General features: G+C 48.6%; 1 protein-coding gene across 1 annotated transcript; it reads right to left on the bottom strand.

Moving 5' to 3' along the window:
* Positions 1-2695: 2695 nt before the first annotated feature.
* On the bottom strand, positions 2696-14351 carry SYP (synaptophysin). Its single transcript, XM_081115060.1, has 7 exons — positions 14315-14351; positions 13110-13175; positions 11836-11960; positions 8941-9136; positions 8089-8280; positions 6145-6475; positions 2696-2826 (listed from the first exon to the last, which is right to left on the bottom strand). The coding sequence occupies exons 1-6, from the start codon at positions 14330-14332 to the stop codon at positions 6149-6151; spliced, it is 924 nt and encodes a 307-aa protein (XP_080971186.1). The 5' UTR covers positions 14333-14351; the 3' UTR covers positions 2696-2826; positions 6145-6148.
* Positions 14352-18511: the final 4160 nt, after the last annotated feature.

Raw genomic sequence — 18511 nt, 5'->3', positions numbered from 1 at the left:
CATCGCAGCCCTAGCTGGTGCTCCCTCGTCCGTATCAGAGAGATAAATCTTATACACCCCACACAGCCCTGCTCCCATCCCTTCAGAACCAGGATTATTTGAGATTTATGAGGAGGAGGTTAAAGTCACTGGCCACGTTCCCATGCCCTCTCCCCCTCCCCCATTCTTACAGGCCCAGCTGTCATGCCCCCTAAATCCTGAGAAGGTCTAATAGCCTTTCCTCCCCTGCTTCCATTTTTCTCTCTCCAGTTAGATATCCTTTACCCTGAGCTCAGTTGCAGAGCTGGGAGTCTCTCCTTCATGTTCTACAGCTTTGCTGTGCCTCAGGGCTGGGAGGAGGGGGTCCCCGGCCAGCAATCAGAACTTGGGCGCCCGGCTGGGGTCTCTAATTAGGCCTGGCGGAGGCGGCGGTCAGCCAGGCCTTTCATCGCAGGCGCCAGGGATTTCCAGGCCCCATCCCGCCCCATTACGCACATCTCTGTCACTTCCCGCCTCTTCTGGCTCCAGGGCGGGGTTAAAGGGGATGAATAATTGGCTCCCCGCCCCCCTGTCTTGCAACCTACCTGGTCTCCCGGTTTTCCAGCTGCGAGGTAGGGGAGGCAAGGATACGAAGAGACAGCAGGTTCTGAAAAATCCGAGGATATGAGTAGAGGGAAGGTCTCCCTGTGAAGTATGGGGTCCTATTGGAACCTCTTGAGGATTTGAGAACAAGGTGGGGAGGGCATGTGGCTAAGGGACCAGAGTTAGAACTGAGTCCTTGAAAGACAACTTTCTGTGGCCAGTAGCCGGGCACTGCACAGGGCCACTCTGAGCATGACCTAGAATGATCTGCAGATGAGGCATCCCTTGGCCAAATGCTGTTGAGGGGCCTAAAATGATGAGGTGACTTGAACCTCCTCCAGCAGGTCAGTAGTGGTGAAGCTTCCTCTCACATCCTTTCTATCTCTTCCTTTGTGTCCTCCTAAAAAGACACACTGAGGCCCGGTGGGCGTGGTTGAGCATTGTCCCATGTACCAGGAGGTGGCAGGTTTGATTCCTCATCAGCATATGCCTGGGTTGTGGGCTCAGTCCCCAGTGGGGAGCATGCAGGGGACAGCTGATCAAGGTTTCTCTCTCATCAATGTTTCTGTCTCCCCCTCTCCCTTCCTCTCTCTAAAATCAAAACATGTTTTATAAAAAGACACACTGAGAAATCTGAGCCAGGAGTACTAGGTGGTTGAGGAGTTTATTTAGGGAAGGATAATGAATCGTATTTGTTCTTCCTCTGGGAGGGAGTCTTCAAACAATACCGAAGGGCAAGGGCAAGGGTGGGGGTCTTAAGGGGAGGGAGAAGGGCCACAGCCAGACAAAATGGCAACACACAGTCACAGGCACTACTGACATCACAGACACAGCAGAAGGTGTAGGATAGGGGCTCCAGACCAGATCTCTAACCATCCCAGGATGGGTGGGGTGTGGAAGGAGGGAGGAGGCAGGAGAAAGGGGGAGAGGGGTGGGCTGGCCCCACAGGCCCATTAGCTCTGTCCTCTGATTACCTAACTGTGCTGTCATGGGGGTGGGCAAGGAAGGGTATGTATGGGTGCTTCTCTCCGGATTCCACCCCTAACCCTTCAAGCCATACCTCTCAGCTCTCCCTAGGCCCCCTCAGGCCTAGCCTTAGTGAGGAATATTGCCCCCCACCCCTAACAAAACACATCCCTTAGGCCCTAGCCACTGCCAACCTGCCCAACTTTAAAACATATATTCTTTACTGTTCCATTGTGGGGTGGTGGGGCAGGCTCTCCCCTCTGAAACCACCAAGCATGCCCCATTCTAAGCCCCACCCTATCTAGAACCCTGACCACGCCCTCACCCCAAGGGTGGCCCATTACTGAATCACCCTTTCAGCCTTCTCGCTTTAGAGTCAAACTCAGTCTCCTGAATGTTCCAAGCCACACTCCTTCTGTAGACTCTGTCCCAATCCAAGACCCACCCACTTTGGAGCTTCACCCACTGCCTGGTTCAAGCCACACCCCCTCTAGAACTCTCAGCGTTCTTCCAAACCCTGTCCCCAGCCCCCCAAGTCACACCCCTTCCATAGAACCAAGTCTTACTACAAGCCCTGACCATGCAGGGGGTCCACCCACTGCTTCACTCAAAGCTATGATCTTTCTAGAAACTCACCCTCAGCCTCCTTCCAAACTCCTTTCTAGAATGCTCTAGGGCACCCCTCTCCTTTGGACTCTACTTCTAGTATGTCTGGAACCCAACCTCCCTGCTTATAGTCCCCTCCATACCAGAGCCCCTCTCCAAGACCACCTTGAATCCCAAGTCCTCCAATATCTGCCTTCCCTCCCAAAACAGGGTTGAATTTTCTGTAATGGCCGTTGTTCAAACATTGCTGGAGAAGTCAAGGCCAGAGTTGGGAGGAGGGGAGGGAGAGAAGGGAGAGACTCTGAAGTCAAGCCCACCCTACCCACACAGCCAAGGTCTGTCTCTTCCCTGTCCCTCTTTCAGAATCATCCTCAACCTCAGGGCACAGGGCCAGGGAACAGAGAGGGGCCAAGAGATGCAGGGAAAGGGCTAAGGATAAGAGAGGGGCCCATTAAAGATTGGGGGCCCTAATGTATAAGGGGAGCAGAGTGGGGGCGGAGCTCAGACAGACAAATAGATATCTATATGTTTCATATATATATATATATATATATATATATATATATATATATATAGACAGTTAAGGGTCTCCTGGCTTGAGGGGTGGAGACCTGGGGTGTAGGGGTGAGCAGGGAGGGCAGGCCTTCTCCTGAGCTCTTGCCCACCCATGGGGTCCTCCTGGGCTGCACTGACCTGTAGAGACAAAAGACACAGAAAGGAGAAGGGGTCCAGACACAGGTGGAGCCCTTTAGGAGGGGCTGGGCTGGTATGCCTTCGCCCTGGCTTTACCCTCTGTCTGACATGCCTTTTCTTCCTTTTTCTTTCATTCAGAGTCCTACCCCTTTCATTCATCGCAGCTACCCCTACTGGGAAGGCATATCTTGCCCCACTAGGTAAGGTACCAAAGAAATTAAGGTCCTCATTCCCCTAATCCAAAGATGTTCATTAATGGGAACTGTTATAATCTATATTGGTTATAATCTGTATTGAGCCAAACCAAGATTCTCATCTTTGTGGAGCTTACATTGTAGCAGGGGAGACAGACTTCAAACAATAATCATCCTATATAATAAAAGGCTAATATGCAAATAGACCAAATGGCGGAATGACCAGTAGCTATGATGTGCACTGCCCACCAAGGGGCAGATGCTCAATGCAGGAACTGCCCCCTGGTTGTCAGTGCACTCCCACAGGGGGAGCCACTCAGCCAGAAGCCAGGTTCATAGCTGGCGAGTGCAGTGGCGGTGGCGAGAGCCTCTCCGGCCTTTGTGGCAGTGCTAAGGATGTCTGACTGCCGGCTTAGGCCTGCTCCTGTGGGGCCTAGGCCATCAGTTGGAGATCCCCCGAGGGCTCTGGGACTGTGATAGGGCGTAGGCTGGGCTGAGGGACACCTCCCCCCAGTGTACAAATTTCATGTACCGGGCCTCTAGTAATGTATAAAGTTATCTAGCATAGCCCTAGCTGGTTTGGCTCAGTGGATAGGGTGTCAGCCTATGTTCTGAAGGGTCCTGTGTTTGATTCCAGTCAAGGGCACATGCCTGGGTTGCGGGCTTGATCCCCAGTAGGGGGTGTGCAGGAGGCAGCTGATCAATGATTCTCTCTCATCATTGATGTTTCTAGCTCTCGCTCCCTCTCCCTTCCTCTTTGAAATCAATAAAAATATATTTAAAAATAAAATAAAGTTATCTAGTATAACATAAAGTGATAATAAGTGAAATAGAAGAACAAAAAGTAGACCAGGCTGAGGGGTTAGGAGTGCCAGTAAGGGAAGGAAGGTTGCTGTAGTAAGTAGGATAGTCAGAGAAGTAACATTGGAATAAGAAATTAAGGAGGTGAAGGAATGAACCATGCAGATAACTAGGGGGTGAGAGAGCATTCCAAGCAGGGGGTACAGGGAGTGCAAAGGTCCTTGGGTGGGGCCACATTTAGTGTTTTTGAGGTACAGCAAGGAAGTCAATGGGGCTTGAGTGGAATGAGCAAGGGAGAGTGGTGGGAGGTGATGTCAGGGAGGTAGGTAATGGGGTCTCATAGGACTAGGTTGTGAGGACATCAGCTTTAACTCTGGATGAGGTGTAAGTCATGGGAAGATTCTGAGCAGAGAAGAATAAAAAGACATGCTATGTTGTTGCTATTTTCTCAATAAATGTTTCTTAACATTAGTAGTGCTGTAAGTGGTATGTGCACAGCAAGAATATGTCTTGGTTACATTCCATAGTCTAGTGGAAGAGACAGCCAATAAATGTATAAACTAAGCCCTGGCTGGGGAGCTCAGTTAGTTAGAATGTCATCCTGATATGCCAAGGTTTCAGGTTTGATCCCAGGTCAGGGCATATACAAGAATCAACCAATGAATGCATAAATGAGTGGAACAACAAATTGACCTCTCTCTCTCTCTCTCTCTCTCTCTCTCTCTCTCTCTCTCTCTCTTTCCTTCTCTCTCAAATTAATAAAATATATATAAACTAATAATTACAAACTGTGGTAAAGAAAAGCACAGGGTACTATGAGAGAGGTAAGAAATGGGACTTGTAAGGACCTGGCAAGGTGAGGTTATCAGTGTGTGTGGTTGTAAAACTCCAATAGGAAAGCAAGTACCAAGGTAAGGCCCTGAAGTTGGATTGTGCCTGGAACATCGAGGTGACCACTCTGGCTGGAACAGTGTGAACAGTGTGTGTGTGTGTGTGTGTGTGTGTGTGTGTGTGTGTGTGTGTGTGTGAGGGTAAGAGGTGAGAGGTCAGAGAAATGAGGGGAGGGGCTTGTGTAGGGCCCTGTGAAGCCTTTGGCTTTCAATCCGAGTGAGATTGGAACCCTGGCAGAGCTCTGAGCACAGGAGGAAGGTGGCCTGACTTTTTAAAAAGTATTTTTATTGATTTCAGAGAGGAAGGGAGAGGGAGAGAGAGATAGAAATATCTCTATGATGAGAGAGAATCATTGATTGGCTGCCTCCTGCACGCCCCCCACCGGGGATCAAGCCTGTAACTAGGGCGTGTGCCCTTGACCAGAATCGAACCTGGGACCCTTCAGTCTACAGGCTGATGCTCTATCCACTGAGTGAAACCAGCTAGGGCTTAACTTAAGATTTAATGGGGTCTCTCTCAATGCTGTGAATAGAACAGAATGGGAATGGGGGTGGAAATGTAAGATGTCTGGGGGAGATGACAGTGAGTAGTGGGAAGATTGTAGATTATATTTTGAAGGTAGAGCCAACAGGATTTTTTTTTTTTTTTGACAAATTAGATGTGAGATGCGTAAGAAACTGCTCCCTGCCCTTTCCATTCTGGTCAAGTGCCAAAAGCTACCTCCATCCACGTGTTGCCACCTCCCTGCCTTACCCCTCTCATGACATCCACTCTGCCTCTTCTCCCCTTCCCCCCCCCCCCCCCCATGTATGAGGAAAATCTCACTTTTCTTTTTCAGGTAGGGCAAGCCTTTCCAATGACCCCATTCCATCCCTTTTTTCCTTTTTTGAAATTCCAAACCTCCTCCCCCACCTGAAGAGTTGGGGAGAGGTGGCAGAGGAATCACCTCCTCCCGGATTGGTGAGCTTGTTTGACCGTCATGATTCAAGCCAGTCTACTCACACCATCTATTGGCCTTATCATAATATATTGACTTACCAATCATTTCTAAGACCATTTCCTTTTCTCTGAAAGGCTCCGATGCTCCCCTAATTCTCCACCACGCTAATCCCTCTGCTATTCCCTCCTTTCATTGGTTGCTCTGCCTGTTTCTCTGTCCCCTTCCTTCCCTCGAAGCTGCACTTCTACCTCTCCCATTGGCTCTTAATTCTTCCCATCTTCAAGCCTCACTCTCCTCCTTTCCATTCATTGGATAGGTTTTCGCTCTTGTACCGGTAGCTAGCTGTGCCTCTGTATTGGTTCCTTCAAACTCCCACCCTCACTGGTCTGGCCTGCGTTCACGTAATATTTACTATGGACTCTTATTGGTTCAGTGACCCGCCCATCTCATTGCAGGTACCCTCTTTGGCCGCACCGCCCGCCCGTCACTCACCAGACTACATCTGATTGGAGAAGGAGGTGGGCGCACCCTGAGGGCCATAGCCTTGCTGCCCGTAGTCGCCCTGAGGCCCATAGCCACCAACGGTGCCCGCAGCGGGCTGCCCGTAATCGGGCTGGTAGCCGCCCTGAGGCCCGTAGGAATCCTGGGGCCCGTACCCGCCAGGGCCCTGCCCATAGCCCGCCTCGCCGTAGGCGTCCCCAGGCGCTGGTTGCTTCTCAGGGGCACCAGGAGGTGCGCGTAGGAACGGGGCGGACCAGCCTGTCTCCTTGAACACAAACCACAGGTTGCCGAACCAGAGCACCAGGTTCAGGAAGCCGAACACCTGCGGAGAGATAAAGCCAGGTTGTCGTCCCACTCCCGTTGCCTTGGCGGCCCCAGGTAACTTCGAGGCAGTGCGCTTCAGGCATGGATCCTCGGGCTTCTGAAGGGTGGTGGTTTCAGAAACCCAGACCACCGAGTCCCAGCTCATGAACGTCAATGTGCAGAAAAACCACTTTGGGGGGTGGGGAAGTAGGGCGTGTTAGAATTCAGATTCCTGGGCCCGGCCAGCGTGGCTCAGTGGTTGGGCATCGACCTACGAACCAGGAGGTCATGGTTCAATTCCCAGTCAGGGCACATGCCCGGGTTGTGGGCTCAGTCCCCAGTACAGGGTGTGCAGGAGGCAACTGATTAATGATTCTCTCTCATTGATGTTTCTCTCCCTCTCCCTCTCCCTATCTGCAATCAATAAAAACATATTTAAAAAAGAATTCAGATTCCTGGGATGTTGGGATCTAGTAATATTGCATACATTTGTTTATATATTTGCACATTTACCTGTTACACATGCACATTTATCTATAATAATAAAAGCGTAATATGCTAATTGGACCTGAAGACCTTCTGGTGGAAGCCTGGGCTGTGACGGAAGCCCGGTCAGAGTGCCAGAGGGAAGCCAGGTGCTGGCAGCTGGGGGAAGGAAGGCCTACACTTGTATGAATTTCGTGCATTGGGCCTCTAGTATTTGTATAAACTATAGTAAAATCTAAATTTGTGATATAGTAAAATATTAAGCATAAACTTTTTTTTTCTTTATTTTTTAAAATATATTTTTATTGATTTCAGAGAGGGAGATAGAAACATCAATGATGAGAGAGAATCATTGATTGGCTGCCTCCTGCACGCCCCCCACTGGGGATTGAGCCCACAACCCAAGCATGTGCCCTTGACTGGAATCGAACTGGGAACCCTTCAGTCCGCAGGCCAATGCTCTATCCACTGAGCCAAACCAGATAGGGCTAAGCATAAACTTTGATTAAATATATAAATGTACCACTAATAGATGGGTAAGTGCGCATATATATGTATACACAAATATATGTATAACTACACATCTATAAAGTATATAAGCATACTTTTATATTAAAACAAATACATGTTGCCCAGCCAGTATGACTCAGTGGTTGAGCATGAACCTATGGACCAGGAGGTCATGGTTGGATTCCTCGTCAGGGCACATGCTCAGGTTGCCGGGCTCAACCCCTAGTGAGGGACGTGTAGGAGGCAGCTAATCAATGATTCTCTCTCATCATTGATGTTTCTATCTCTCTCTCTCCCTCTGCCTTCCTCTCTGAAATCAATACAAATATATTTTTTAAAAAAGAAAAAAGGTTCCAGAGGGTACTGAGTTGCTGGAGATTTTACATGATGAGGCTGGGGCTGAGATCCAGGTCTCCCAAACTTAATTGTACAGAAGATCTCATGTTCCCCTCTTGAGGACAGTTTGTGGTGTCACAGTAGTTACAATTGCTATCTAATCCTTCAAGGCTCTGTTGTTGGTATGCCTTCTCTGGATATCTGAACTCTCTTATTCTCTCTCTCCACCACATCCCATGCCAGACTATAAGTGACCTAGCCTCCCTCCCCAGCCAGCTTGGCCAGCTTCCCAGGGCTCACCACAGAGGTGTTGAGGCCAGAGGTCACAGGGTCTCTTATCTCCTTGCATGTATTCTCCTTCTGGTGGCAGCTAGGTATCCCCTTGATAATGGTCTCTGGGTCTGTGGCCATCTTCACGTCCGACAGCCCCTTGGCCCATGCCGATGAGCATACCAGCCACATGAAGGCAAACACTGCCGTGGCCAGGAAGTCCTAGGATGGGCAGGGGAGAGGAAGATGACACTTGTGAGTGGGCTGCTTCATACTGGGTTGTGGGACCACCTCAGATCACAGGTTTTCTTGGGAGAGGGGAGTCCCTCAGAAGAGGTCTGTCTCTCCTCTACCCTTTCCCCAGCACTCGCTTGAAGGTGGCCCTCCTAGCTTGGGCTTGTGGGTGACACAGAGGATGTGAGAGTGTGATTGTTGATATGTGTGTGTGGGTGTGGGGGAATTCTGGGGGATGGTTGTCGAATCTGTGAAAAGTACTGTGTCTTTCCACTTTCGCCTGAATGTGGGACTATGTGTCATTATGTGTCTGGGATGAGGGTATATGAGTACAGCTGTGTAGGAATCAGTGTGTCTGTGTGGCATGACAACCACGACTGTCACAGTGAACCTCTGTGTGCTCCTTCCTTTGATCTAGACTGTGTGGTTGTGTGAGAGGTAGCAGGTTTCAGGTGTAGGCCTGTCTGGGATTCTGTGTGGGCTGTGAGTGTGTCTCTGTCACTATGATTTAGTGTTCAGCACCAGCAGCAGTCGCATGTGTGGCTGTTATGATGGCTGCTTGCATGTGGGCCTGTCTGGGATTTGGTGTGACCCGTGAACATGACTGGTTACCCTGGATCCTGCATACAAGTGGATGTGGGGGCTCACCAGCACTGGTCCTTTGTTGTTTTCTCGGTACTTGTTCTGCATAAAGATGTAGGTGGCCAGAGCCCCCATTGAGTAGAGGAAGGCAAACACAGCCACGGTGACAAAGAATTCCGCTGATGAGGAGTAGTCCCCAAGTAGGAAGACTTTGGAGGTGCCCCCTCTGCAGTCAGGTGCATCAAAGTAAACTTGGTGCAGCCTGCATAGAAAGGTAGGCAGGTGTGGCCCAGACTGTAAGAATCCTCTCCTCCCTGCCCAGTCATGAGTCCCGGCGATTGACAAGGTCCCCGGAAGAGGAGGAAATAACCATTCACAGAGCACCTACTGTATACCAGTCACATTTCATTGGTTGCTCATAGCATCCCATGAAATAAGCTTTATTCATCTCTCATTTTAAGAGACACCTTGGCCACTTGGTTACTCATAGAACATTCAAGGCACCCTCCCATTCCAGGGTCTTTGCACTGGAATGCTCTTCTAGATATCTTTATGTCTTACTCCCTTCATCTCCTTCAAGCTTTGCTCAGTTGTTCCCTTCTCAGTGAGGCCTTCCCTCATCTTACTATTTAAAATTGAATTCAACTCTTCCCTCCCAGCACTCCTTAGCTCCCTTCTTTGCTCCATTTTTTCACTGTAGCAGTGATACCCCAACTGACATACCATTTTCCTTGTTTTGTTTTGTTTTTTTTCTGTAATTACAGAAAGGCTGGGGTTTTCCCTTTGTTTTTTTCACTGCTGTGTCTCTAGGGCCTGAAACAGTTACATACCGTAGTATGCACTCTATCATTGTCTATTTGATGAAATATACAGAGGCTCAGTGTAGTACATTAACTTAACTAAAGTCACACAGCTGGCGAGGGAATAGCAGAGTTGTGATCTGAACCATTTATTTCCCCCCTCTATCATATTGATTCTTCTCTCCATCCTACTTCAGGTCCCCAAGAGAAAGAAATGTATGCATTACATTTCTTCAGAGACTACAAAATAGGAAGAGACAGACTGACAGGAGGGGAGAAGGGATTCTGGAACATGATGTGTGTATTTGAGGGAGGGAGGGGCTGATTGGGAGGGTATGAGGCTAAGGCCTTTCTTGTGGTGTGATGGAGGAGGGGGTCATAGGGAGAAATGTGTGTGGTGGTGAGGTCACAGAGCTCGCACTTCAGATTGGGATGCAGGTTCCTGAGACTGAGCTGGTTGTGTCAGGGCTCTTGTGTAGTAAAGGTCCCAAGGTTTACACTTATTGATTCCCTACTATTTTGCATAAATGCCTCATCTAATGATCCTCCTCCTGCAGTTCTCTAAAGCAGGCATTATTATACCCATTTTACAGATGAACAAACAGAGGTTCAGCAAGGTTAAGTCACTTGCTCAAGATTGTGCAGCTGCTAGATGTTGGGAACTAGGAGTTAAATCTGGGTTTGGGTTGCTGGGTTTCTAGTATGCTGGGTTGGGAGTGGGGATGTCCAAGGGGGGATGAAAGGCCCTTGGGGAGGTATTGGGATGGTGGTGAGTTGGTCAGGGGGCCCATGGCACAGAATTTTTCCTGGGAGACTTGTGGGTAAAGGGCAGATCCTCAGGACCCGAGGTCCTAGGCATGGGGGGTGTTGGGGGAGTGACTTCAGATTTTTGTGGTCTTCTGACTTTGCAAAGGGCCTGCTCTCAGCACTATCCCATGCTGCCAACTCCCCCTCCTTTCCCAAACTTTCTTCCTTGGCTTCTGTGAACTGTTGGATCCTTGGTTGCCCCCCATCCTCTCAGATCACACCTCCCTGGCACCTCCTTTTTTCCACCATTGCTCAGAGCCTGTGCTGGGCTTTCCTGTCTTCACTCTGCCTTCTCACCATGGGTGATCTCCTGAGCCTCCATTTAAGTGCTCATCCCCCTCCAATTTACAACTCAATTAATGACCTTTTTCCTGACTTCCTTGAACTTATTTTCCTTATGCTAGCAAATATGGAGTGCTTATTGTGTGCCTGGCACTTTGCTAAACACTTTATAAGTATTAATTCATTGAATATTCATCATAATCCTGTGATTATTATCCCATTTTGTAGATGAGGAAATTGAGATCCAGAGCAGTTACATGATTTGTCCAAGTAGTGGAGGAGCCTCTGAAGCCTCTATTGAAATTGTGTCTGTGGGTCTCTATCTCCCTGCCAGTCGGGAGGTAAACATTTCCTTGAGCTCAGTAAATATCAGAATTGTTTAATGGAGGGAGTTAAATCATTCCCTGGAGCTAAACAGCACCCCCTCATTATTCTCTATCCTAAAACCCTGCATGAGGATCCTTTCCTTGAATTTCTCCCAATCTGCAATTATTCTCTTTATTAATTAATTTGTTATACTGTTGGCTCCATGAGGGTAGGGAGCTAGGTCTGTTTTGTTCACTGTTATGTCCCCAGCACTTTGATCAGTACCTGGCATATATCAGATTCTCAGAAACATGTGTATGAAATGAATGAGTTGGAATTAATATCAGCTAACATTAGTTGTGTGCATACTGTGTGAAGGCTATATATACTTTTGCTTTAGAACCTTTTTTATTGCCCGTCTCCTGCTCCTCCCTTTCACTAGAGCAGAATCAGAGGGCAACAGCCTATGCCCGTCTTTTGTTTTTTAAGTGACAGTTTATTAGTGAAGCAGTGGGACAGAGAGGAGGCTACTCCACAGGCAGAGAAGCCTATGCCTGTCTTGCTCACCACATGTCATAGAGGCCTAGAGCGGTGCCTGGCACAAGGTAGGTGCTCAGTGCATGTGTAGTGACCTGACCAGGTACAGTGTCCTGAGGTAAGGACTGGGCAGGAGCCACTGGGGAGGAGGTGTTGGTAGGTCCCACCCCACCCCCGTCCTCTCCCAGGTCTGTTGGGGTCCCAGGGGTGGGCTAGGGTGGGGGCACACCTGAAGGGGTACTCGAATTCAACCTCGATGTTGAGTTGACTGTGGGTCTTGTTGGCACAATCCACGCTCAGCTGGAGCTCTCCACTGTAACTGCCGCATGTGGCAAAGGCGAAGATGGCAAAGACCTTGGGCAGCAAGGATGGGATTGCCATGGTGTGCACCTGGGATGGGGGTGCCCTCCTCTGGACAGATCAGGGCCCAGCACAGGCAACAGCAGATGGACTGGTCCCCACCCCCACCCCCTAATCAGAGCTCATCAGACCCAAGGACAAGCTGATTAGAGGGGTGTGGCTGTCTCTTCCTGTCTTTCTCCTAATGTCTCTGTCTGTACCTCTCAATGATCTGACCCCCTCCTCTCTCTCTTCTGTCTCAGTCTCTCTGTTTCTGTGTTTCTCTCTGCATTTCCGTCTGTCTGTGTTCTCTTCGTCTCTATTTCTCTCCGTCTCTATTTCTCTCGGTATCTCTCTCTTTATGTGTTTTTGTCTTTCTCAGATGTCTTTTTGTATCTCTGTTTCTCTGCCTCTCCAGTATCTCTGTCTCTGTCTCCCCCCCCCGTGTGTGAATGTATGTTTCTCTATATGTCTTTCTGTTTCGCAGTCTGTCTGTCTATATCTCCCTGCTGTCTTTCACTCAGTCTCTGTATAGTGTTCTCTCTGTCTCCCTTGTGCCTCTTTCTCTATGTATCAGCCTGTCTTTTTCTCCTTTCTCTGAGTGTCTCTTTTTCTCTGTCTTTCTCTCCCCCACCCATTTTCAGTCTCCACCTCTCTTCTGTGTCTATTTCTCCTTGCATCTCTGTTCTCTGTGCATCTTTCTCTGTCTCTCTTTTCTTTGGCTCTTTCTGTTTGTCTCTTCTCTCTCTACCTCTGTATCTCTTTTTTTCTCAGTATTTCACTCTTTATCTCCATCATTCCCTGTCCCTCATTCTCTATCTTTTTCACTGTCTCAGGTTTTCTCCTGGCTTTGCATCTCTCCCACAGCAACCAGCTTCAAGCTCCACCTCCCCTGCCTCTCTCTCACCTCAGGAGAGGAGATAAGACGTCACAATCTTCCACTTCACAACGGGGGTACCCTTGGCCTTATGTGACATCACTTCACAGCCCATCCATTCTCTGGCTCCAAGCCCCAGGGACTTTACCCTGGACTACAATACCACTATCCCCTTCTACCCTCAATCCAACCATCCATTTGTTGTTTTCCACCCCAACTGCACCCCTGCTCTTCCAGATCCCACTATCTGCCTCCCTCTCTCTCCCCATGGCCCAGACGACACTCACCCATTGCAGCACTTTCACAAAGCCAAGGGGCTCCTTGACCACCTGGAACTGGCCCCCAGCCACCAGCTGAGGAGAGAAATGGTGGGGAGGGGATGGGGTTGTTGGGGATGGAGAGGGAGGTGAGGGGTGCCACCAGGCGATGACCCCTGGGGATAGGGCATATGACCTCCAAGAGGGATTGAGGACATTCGTTTGGAGAGGGGGTGAGAAGGAGAAAGTGGCACTTCAGGGAAAGTGTGGGCACACCTTCTTTGAGAGAAGACCCTGGGGATATGGGGAGATAGATGGCTGAGGGGGTTGGGTGAGGAAGATGGGGTAAAGTCAGGATGAGTTAGTGAAGGGGAGAAGGTCTGAAATGGTAAAAGTGAGTCAGATGGAGAAAGGGATAGGGTGGAGTGAGTGAGGAAAGAGTTGGGGTTCGTTAGAGTGGGGGAGGGGGTCCTGAGTGGTGAAGGTGAGTCATAACAGAGAGAGAGTCAGGTTGGCTAGGGTGGGGGAGGGGTCTGCTGCGGTAAACGTGAGTCAGATGGTGGTAATGGGGGGTCTGAGGTGATAAGGATGGGGAGGGGTTGGTACTGGTTAGAGAGGGGCGAGGTTCTAATGTGTTGAAGAAGAGTGAGATGGCAAAGGGTCTAGGCTGATTAAGATGGGGGAGGGCTGGGACATGGCTTCACTGGATATATCCTGCGGGGGGGGGCGGTGCAGGGGTGGGAGACTAGGGTTTTTGGACAGGCAAAACCTCCTTGGTCTGGTCTGGGGGAAGGAGTGGTTCTCTACCGGGGTAACGTCTCTGTTTGGGAGGGGCAGCTGTCAGCCCTCCCCTCATCCCCCGCCCTCACGCCTTCTGTCGCTCTATTTCCTGGCTCATCCGCAGCACCCCCATCTTCCTTCTACTCTCCCCTCCCCTCCCCCTTGTTGTACCCTAACCCCAAGACTCCGTTTTCCTCCTGCAAGAAACCTAGTTGTGCCCCCCCCCCTCCCCGCTGCGGCAGTGAGGACAGCCCTCGCTGCGGCAAAGAGCGCACTCCTTTTCTCCACCTCCCTCTTCCTCGCCTCGTCTGCTGCAGACCCCAGCCCCAGCATCGGGGGCTGGGTGTCTGCTGCTAGGACCTGGTCACCACCTCTCAAAGTCGGTGGATTCTCTGCAACCCAGGCTGGGGAGGCCCGGCTGCAGCGGGCTCTGTCCGCGGTGCTGGAACACGTACCTGATTCACCACGTCCATGTCGGCCAGCAGCAGCTTCAGCAATGCAGGGGGCGGGAGGAGCCTGTTAGCAAGGGCGGGTGCAGCGGGGGAGGGGGTACGCGCAATCGTCAGAACAGCCCAGACAACCACAGCTCCTCCCCTTGTGCCCCCACCTCATTGGCCACCTGCGCTTGCGCATATCAGCCAAGCTGAAGTAGCTGGCGGCCATTCCAGCCCGAGGCTGGAACCCTGTGAATGCTCAAGGAAGATCTATGTCTGAAAACACAGGTAGAGGTCTGGGGAGAGGAGGACCGTTAGGTCCTGCAGTATCACATTTTACCAGGCCCTTTATTGAGTTTGTTAAATGTGTTCACTCATTTAATCCTTACAACAGCCCTATGTATGTGGTAGGGACTATTAGCTCCATTTATACAGACGAGGAGAATGAGCCCCCAGAGAGGTTAAGTGACTTGCACAAGGTTGCCCAGCTAGTAATTGGCAGTGCCCAAAGTCCCTGAAATTTAAACATAGTTCAAAGTCTTTTTTTTTAAAATATATTTTATTGATTTTTTACAGAGAGGAAGGGAGAGAGATAGAGAGTTAGAAACATCGATGAGAGAGAAACATCAATCAGCTGCCTCCTGCACATCTCCTACTGGGGATGTGCCCGCAACCCATGTACATGCCCTTGACCGGAATCGAACCTGGGACCCTTCAGTCCGCAGGCCGACGCTCTATCCACTGAGCCAAACAGGTTTCGGCCATAGTTCAAAGTCTTGAGGGTTTCTTCTCATCTGCATTTTAAGCACATCTTAAAACCCCTCCTAGCCATCTTCCCTATTTCTCTCTTCCTCTTAAGTTAAATTCTTGCCTACTCTAATTCTACACTTTACGTCCTTTTTATTCCCCAGCCCACCCTTAATTGGATTACCCCTCCTTCATGCTACTAACACTAGGCCCACCAAAGGCAATGGTGATTGCCATGCAACAACACCCAATGGACAAATACAGTTGGAATTTAAGATGCTCAACCTCACTCATACAAAAGAAATACCTATAAAAACTACTAACATACTGTTTTTCATCTTTGAGGGTGGTGAGTATAAACAAGTTCAATAATGCTCAATATTGGCAGGTTGCCCAGAAACAGACATTCTCATAAGTTGATAGTGGAAGTTAAGTTGGCATAACCTCTGTAGAGGAGGGTGATTTGGCAAAATCTAGCAAACTAACAAATCCTTATACTGTTTGGCTCAGCATTTATACTTATAGGAATTTACACAGATAGATTTGTATATGTGCTAAAAGATGTATGTATAAGATGATATACTGCAGCACTGTTTATAATAAGAGTGGACACTCCCAAAGTGCTCATTACTTGTAGCCCATTCAAGTAAACTCTGATACAACTGCAACTACTATACAACTATCATTAACAATATAGAGATATGGGCCCTGGCTGGGTAGCTCAGTTGGTTAGAGCCGGGGTCGGCAAACTGCGGCTTGTGAGCCACATGCGGCTCTTTGACCCCTTGAGTGTGGCTCTTCCTTAGCCTTAGGAGTACCCTAATTAAGTTAATAACAATGTACCTACCTATATAGTTTAAGTTAAAAAAATTTGGCTCTCAAAAGAAATTTCAATCGTACTGTTGATATTTGGCTCGGTTGACTAATTAGTTTGCCGATCACTGGTTAGAGCATCGTCCCTATGCCAAGATTGCTGGTTCCATTCCTGGTCAGGGCACATACAAGAATTAACCAATGAAGGCATAAATGAGTGGAACAACAAATCAGTGTTTCTCTCTCACACACACACACACATCAATAAAAAACAATAATATGGAGCCTTAGCTGGTGTGGCTCGGTGGATAGAGTGTTGGCCTGCGGACTGAAGGGTCCTAGGTTCGATTCTAGTCAAGGGCATGTACCTTGGTTGCAGGCTCCTCCCTAGCCCGGTCCTGGTTGGGGCGTGTGCAGAAGGCAACCAATCGATGCGTTTCTCTCACATCAATATTTCTCTCTGTCTTTCCCTCTCTCTTCCACTCTCTAAAAATCAATGGAAAATATCTTCAGTAAGGAAATAATAATAATAATAATAATAATAATAATAATAATAAAACAAAACCCCAATGTGGAGATATGGGATGGTCGCCGAGAAATTTAGTTGAGGCATGCGACATGCCAAACTATGTGGGGATTGTATACAAAGAGAAGGGAAGGATTATATCATAATTATAAAGAGAATAACTGCCTGGCCGGTGTTGCTCAGTGGTTGAACATCGACCTAGGAAACAGGAGGTCATGGTTCGATTCCTGGTCAGGGCACATGCCAAGGTTGCAGTGTAGGGAGTGCAGGAGGCAGCTGATCAATGATTCTCATTATTGAAGTTTCTATCGCTCTCCTCCTCTCTCTTCCTCTCTGAAATAAATATTTTTTTAAAAAAGAGAATAACATTTTAAATTATGTCTATTCTGTGTCAAGCACTGTTCTTTTTTTTAAAATATATTTTATTGATTTTTTACAGAGAGGAAAGGAGAGAGATAGAGAGTTAGAAACATTGATCAGCTGCCTCCTGCACACCCCCTACTGGGGAGATGCCCGCAACCCAGGTACATGCCCTTGACCAGAATCGAACCTGGGACCTTTCAGTCCACAGGCCGACGCTCTATCCACTGAGCCAAACCGGTTTCGGCAAGCACTGTTCTGAGAGCTTCACAGCAACCCTATGAGGCAGGTGCTACTACTATGTTCATTTTACAGGTGAATAAAGTGCAGAGAGGTGAAAGAATTTTCCTATGGTCACACAGCTGGTAAATGGTAAAACTAGGATTTGAACCCAGGAAGCCTGGCCCCAGCATCTGTTACTCTTAGCCACTAACTTAGAAATACAGAATCCTACACATGTATAAAATATATCTGATAATGCTGGTTGCCTCCAGAGGGAAGGGAAATTTTTCATTGTATATCCTTTTGTACCTTTTGAATTTTGAATCGTCTGAATGTATACCTATTTTTTAAACACACACACACACACACACACACACACTCAAATTCACACAAATATGTAATGGCTACTTCTCAGTTATTGTCTTTTTTTAAAAATATATTTTATTGATTTTTTACAGAGAGGAAGGGAGAGAGACAGAGAGTTGGAAACATCGATGAGAGAGAAACATCGATCAGCTGCCTCCTGCACACTCCCCACTGGGGATGTGCCCGCAACCCAGGTACATGCCCTTGACCGGAATCGAACCTGGGACCTTCCAGTCCCCAGGCCGACGCTCTATCCACGGAGCCAAACCGCTTTCGGCCTCAGTTATTGTCTTACAGGGATGGCGGGGTGGGGAAGAGCATGGGTCTTGACATTCAGTTGCTTGAATTTAAATCCCAGCTCTAATATTCTGTACGACTTTGGACATGTAAGATGTTTAAAATGATACTTATAAGGTTGTTGCTCTGGTTAAACAAGATAATCATTGTAATGCATTTTGCACAGGGCCAAATAAATGCTTCATTTTACCTCCTACATATCTCTGGAATCCACTCCCTTCTCACCATCTCCTCTGCCACCTTCCCTGGCTAAGACAACCATCGTTCCTGCCAATTTAGCATCTTCGGTCTCGTTTCCTTCCCTTCTGTTTTCAGCACAGTCATCCGAGCATCTATTTAAAATGCAGTTAACTATGTCACTACCCAGCTCAAATCCCTCCCATGGCTCCCCACTGCTTTTAGGAAAAGTCCCAAGGTTTTGGGCCTAGAATTGAAAGGTTCTGCCTCATCTGGCCTCAGGTGGCTTCTCCCACCTCATCCCTTAACAGCTTTTCACTCTCTACTTCCTGCCTATGACTTGCTGTTGTCACAATACACCAGCCCAACCACTCTGTATTCTGAGTCCCAGTCTCCAATTCTGGCTTTCCTCAAATTTCAGTACTGGCTCACTTGACACAAACTTTACAAATGAGAAACCCCTGCTTTGAGACCTGGGAGGAAATCCTAGGGGCCTAGTGGTGACCCCATCCCATGCCATTCCCAGCACTGCCTTCAGTTCCTTTGGAGTGGGGCTGACTACTACTTTGGACAAGTCATGTCACATGTCTAAGCCAGCTCAGTTTCCTTTGAGGGAAACCCAGAACAGTGCCTGATACAAAATAAATGCTGGGTAAACTTTCACTGAATGAATGAGATCCCAGAGGTTGGGCAATGACTAAAGGTAGGGC

Source organism: Myotis nattereri, assembly GCF_964212035.1.
Source record: "Myotis nattereri genome assembly, chromosome: X".
Classification (NCBI taxonomy): domain Eukaryota; kingdom Metazoa; phylum Chordata; class Mammalia; order Chiroptera; family Vespertilionidae; genus Myotis; species Myotis nattereri.
The sequence above is the reverse complement of the archived record's forward strand: the minus strand, read 5'-3'. Positions and strand labels throughout refer to the sequence as shown.

Coding starts and splice junctions, on each gene's coding strand:
- SYP (XM_081115060.1), bottom strand. Junction 11,961..13,109: donor TTGTGAAAGTGCTGCAATGG/GTGAGTGTCGTC, acceptor TTGCTGCCCAAG/GTCTTTGCCATCTTCGCCTT. Junction 6,476..8,088: donor CTGGCCTCAACACCTCTGTG/GTGAGCCCTGGG, acceptor ATCTCTCCGCAG/GTGTTCGGCTTCCTGAACCT.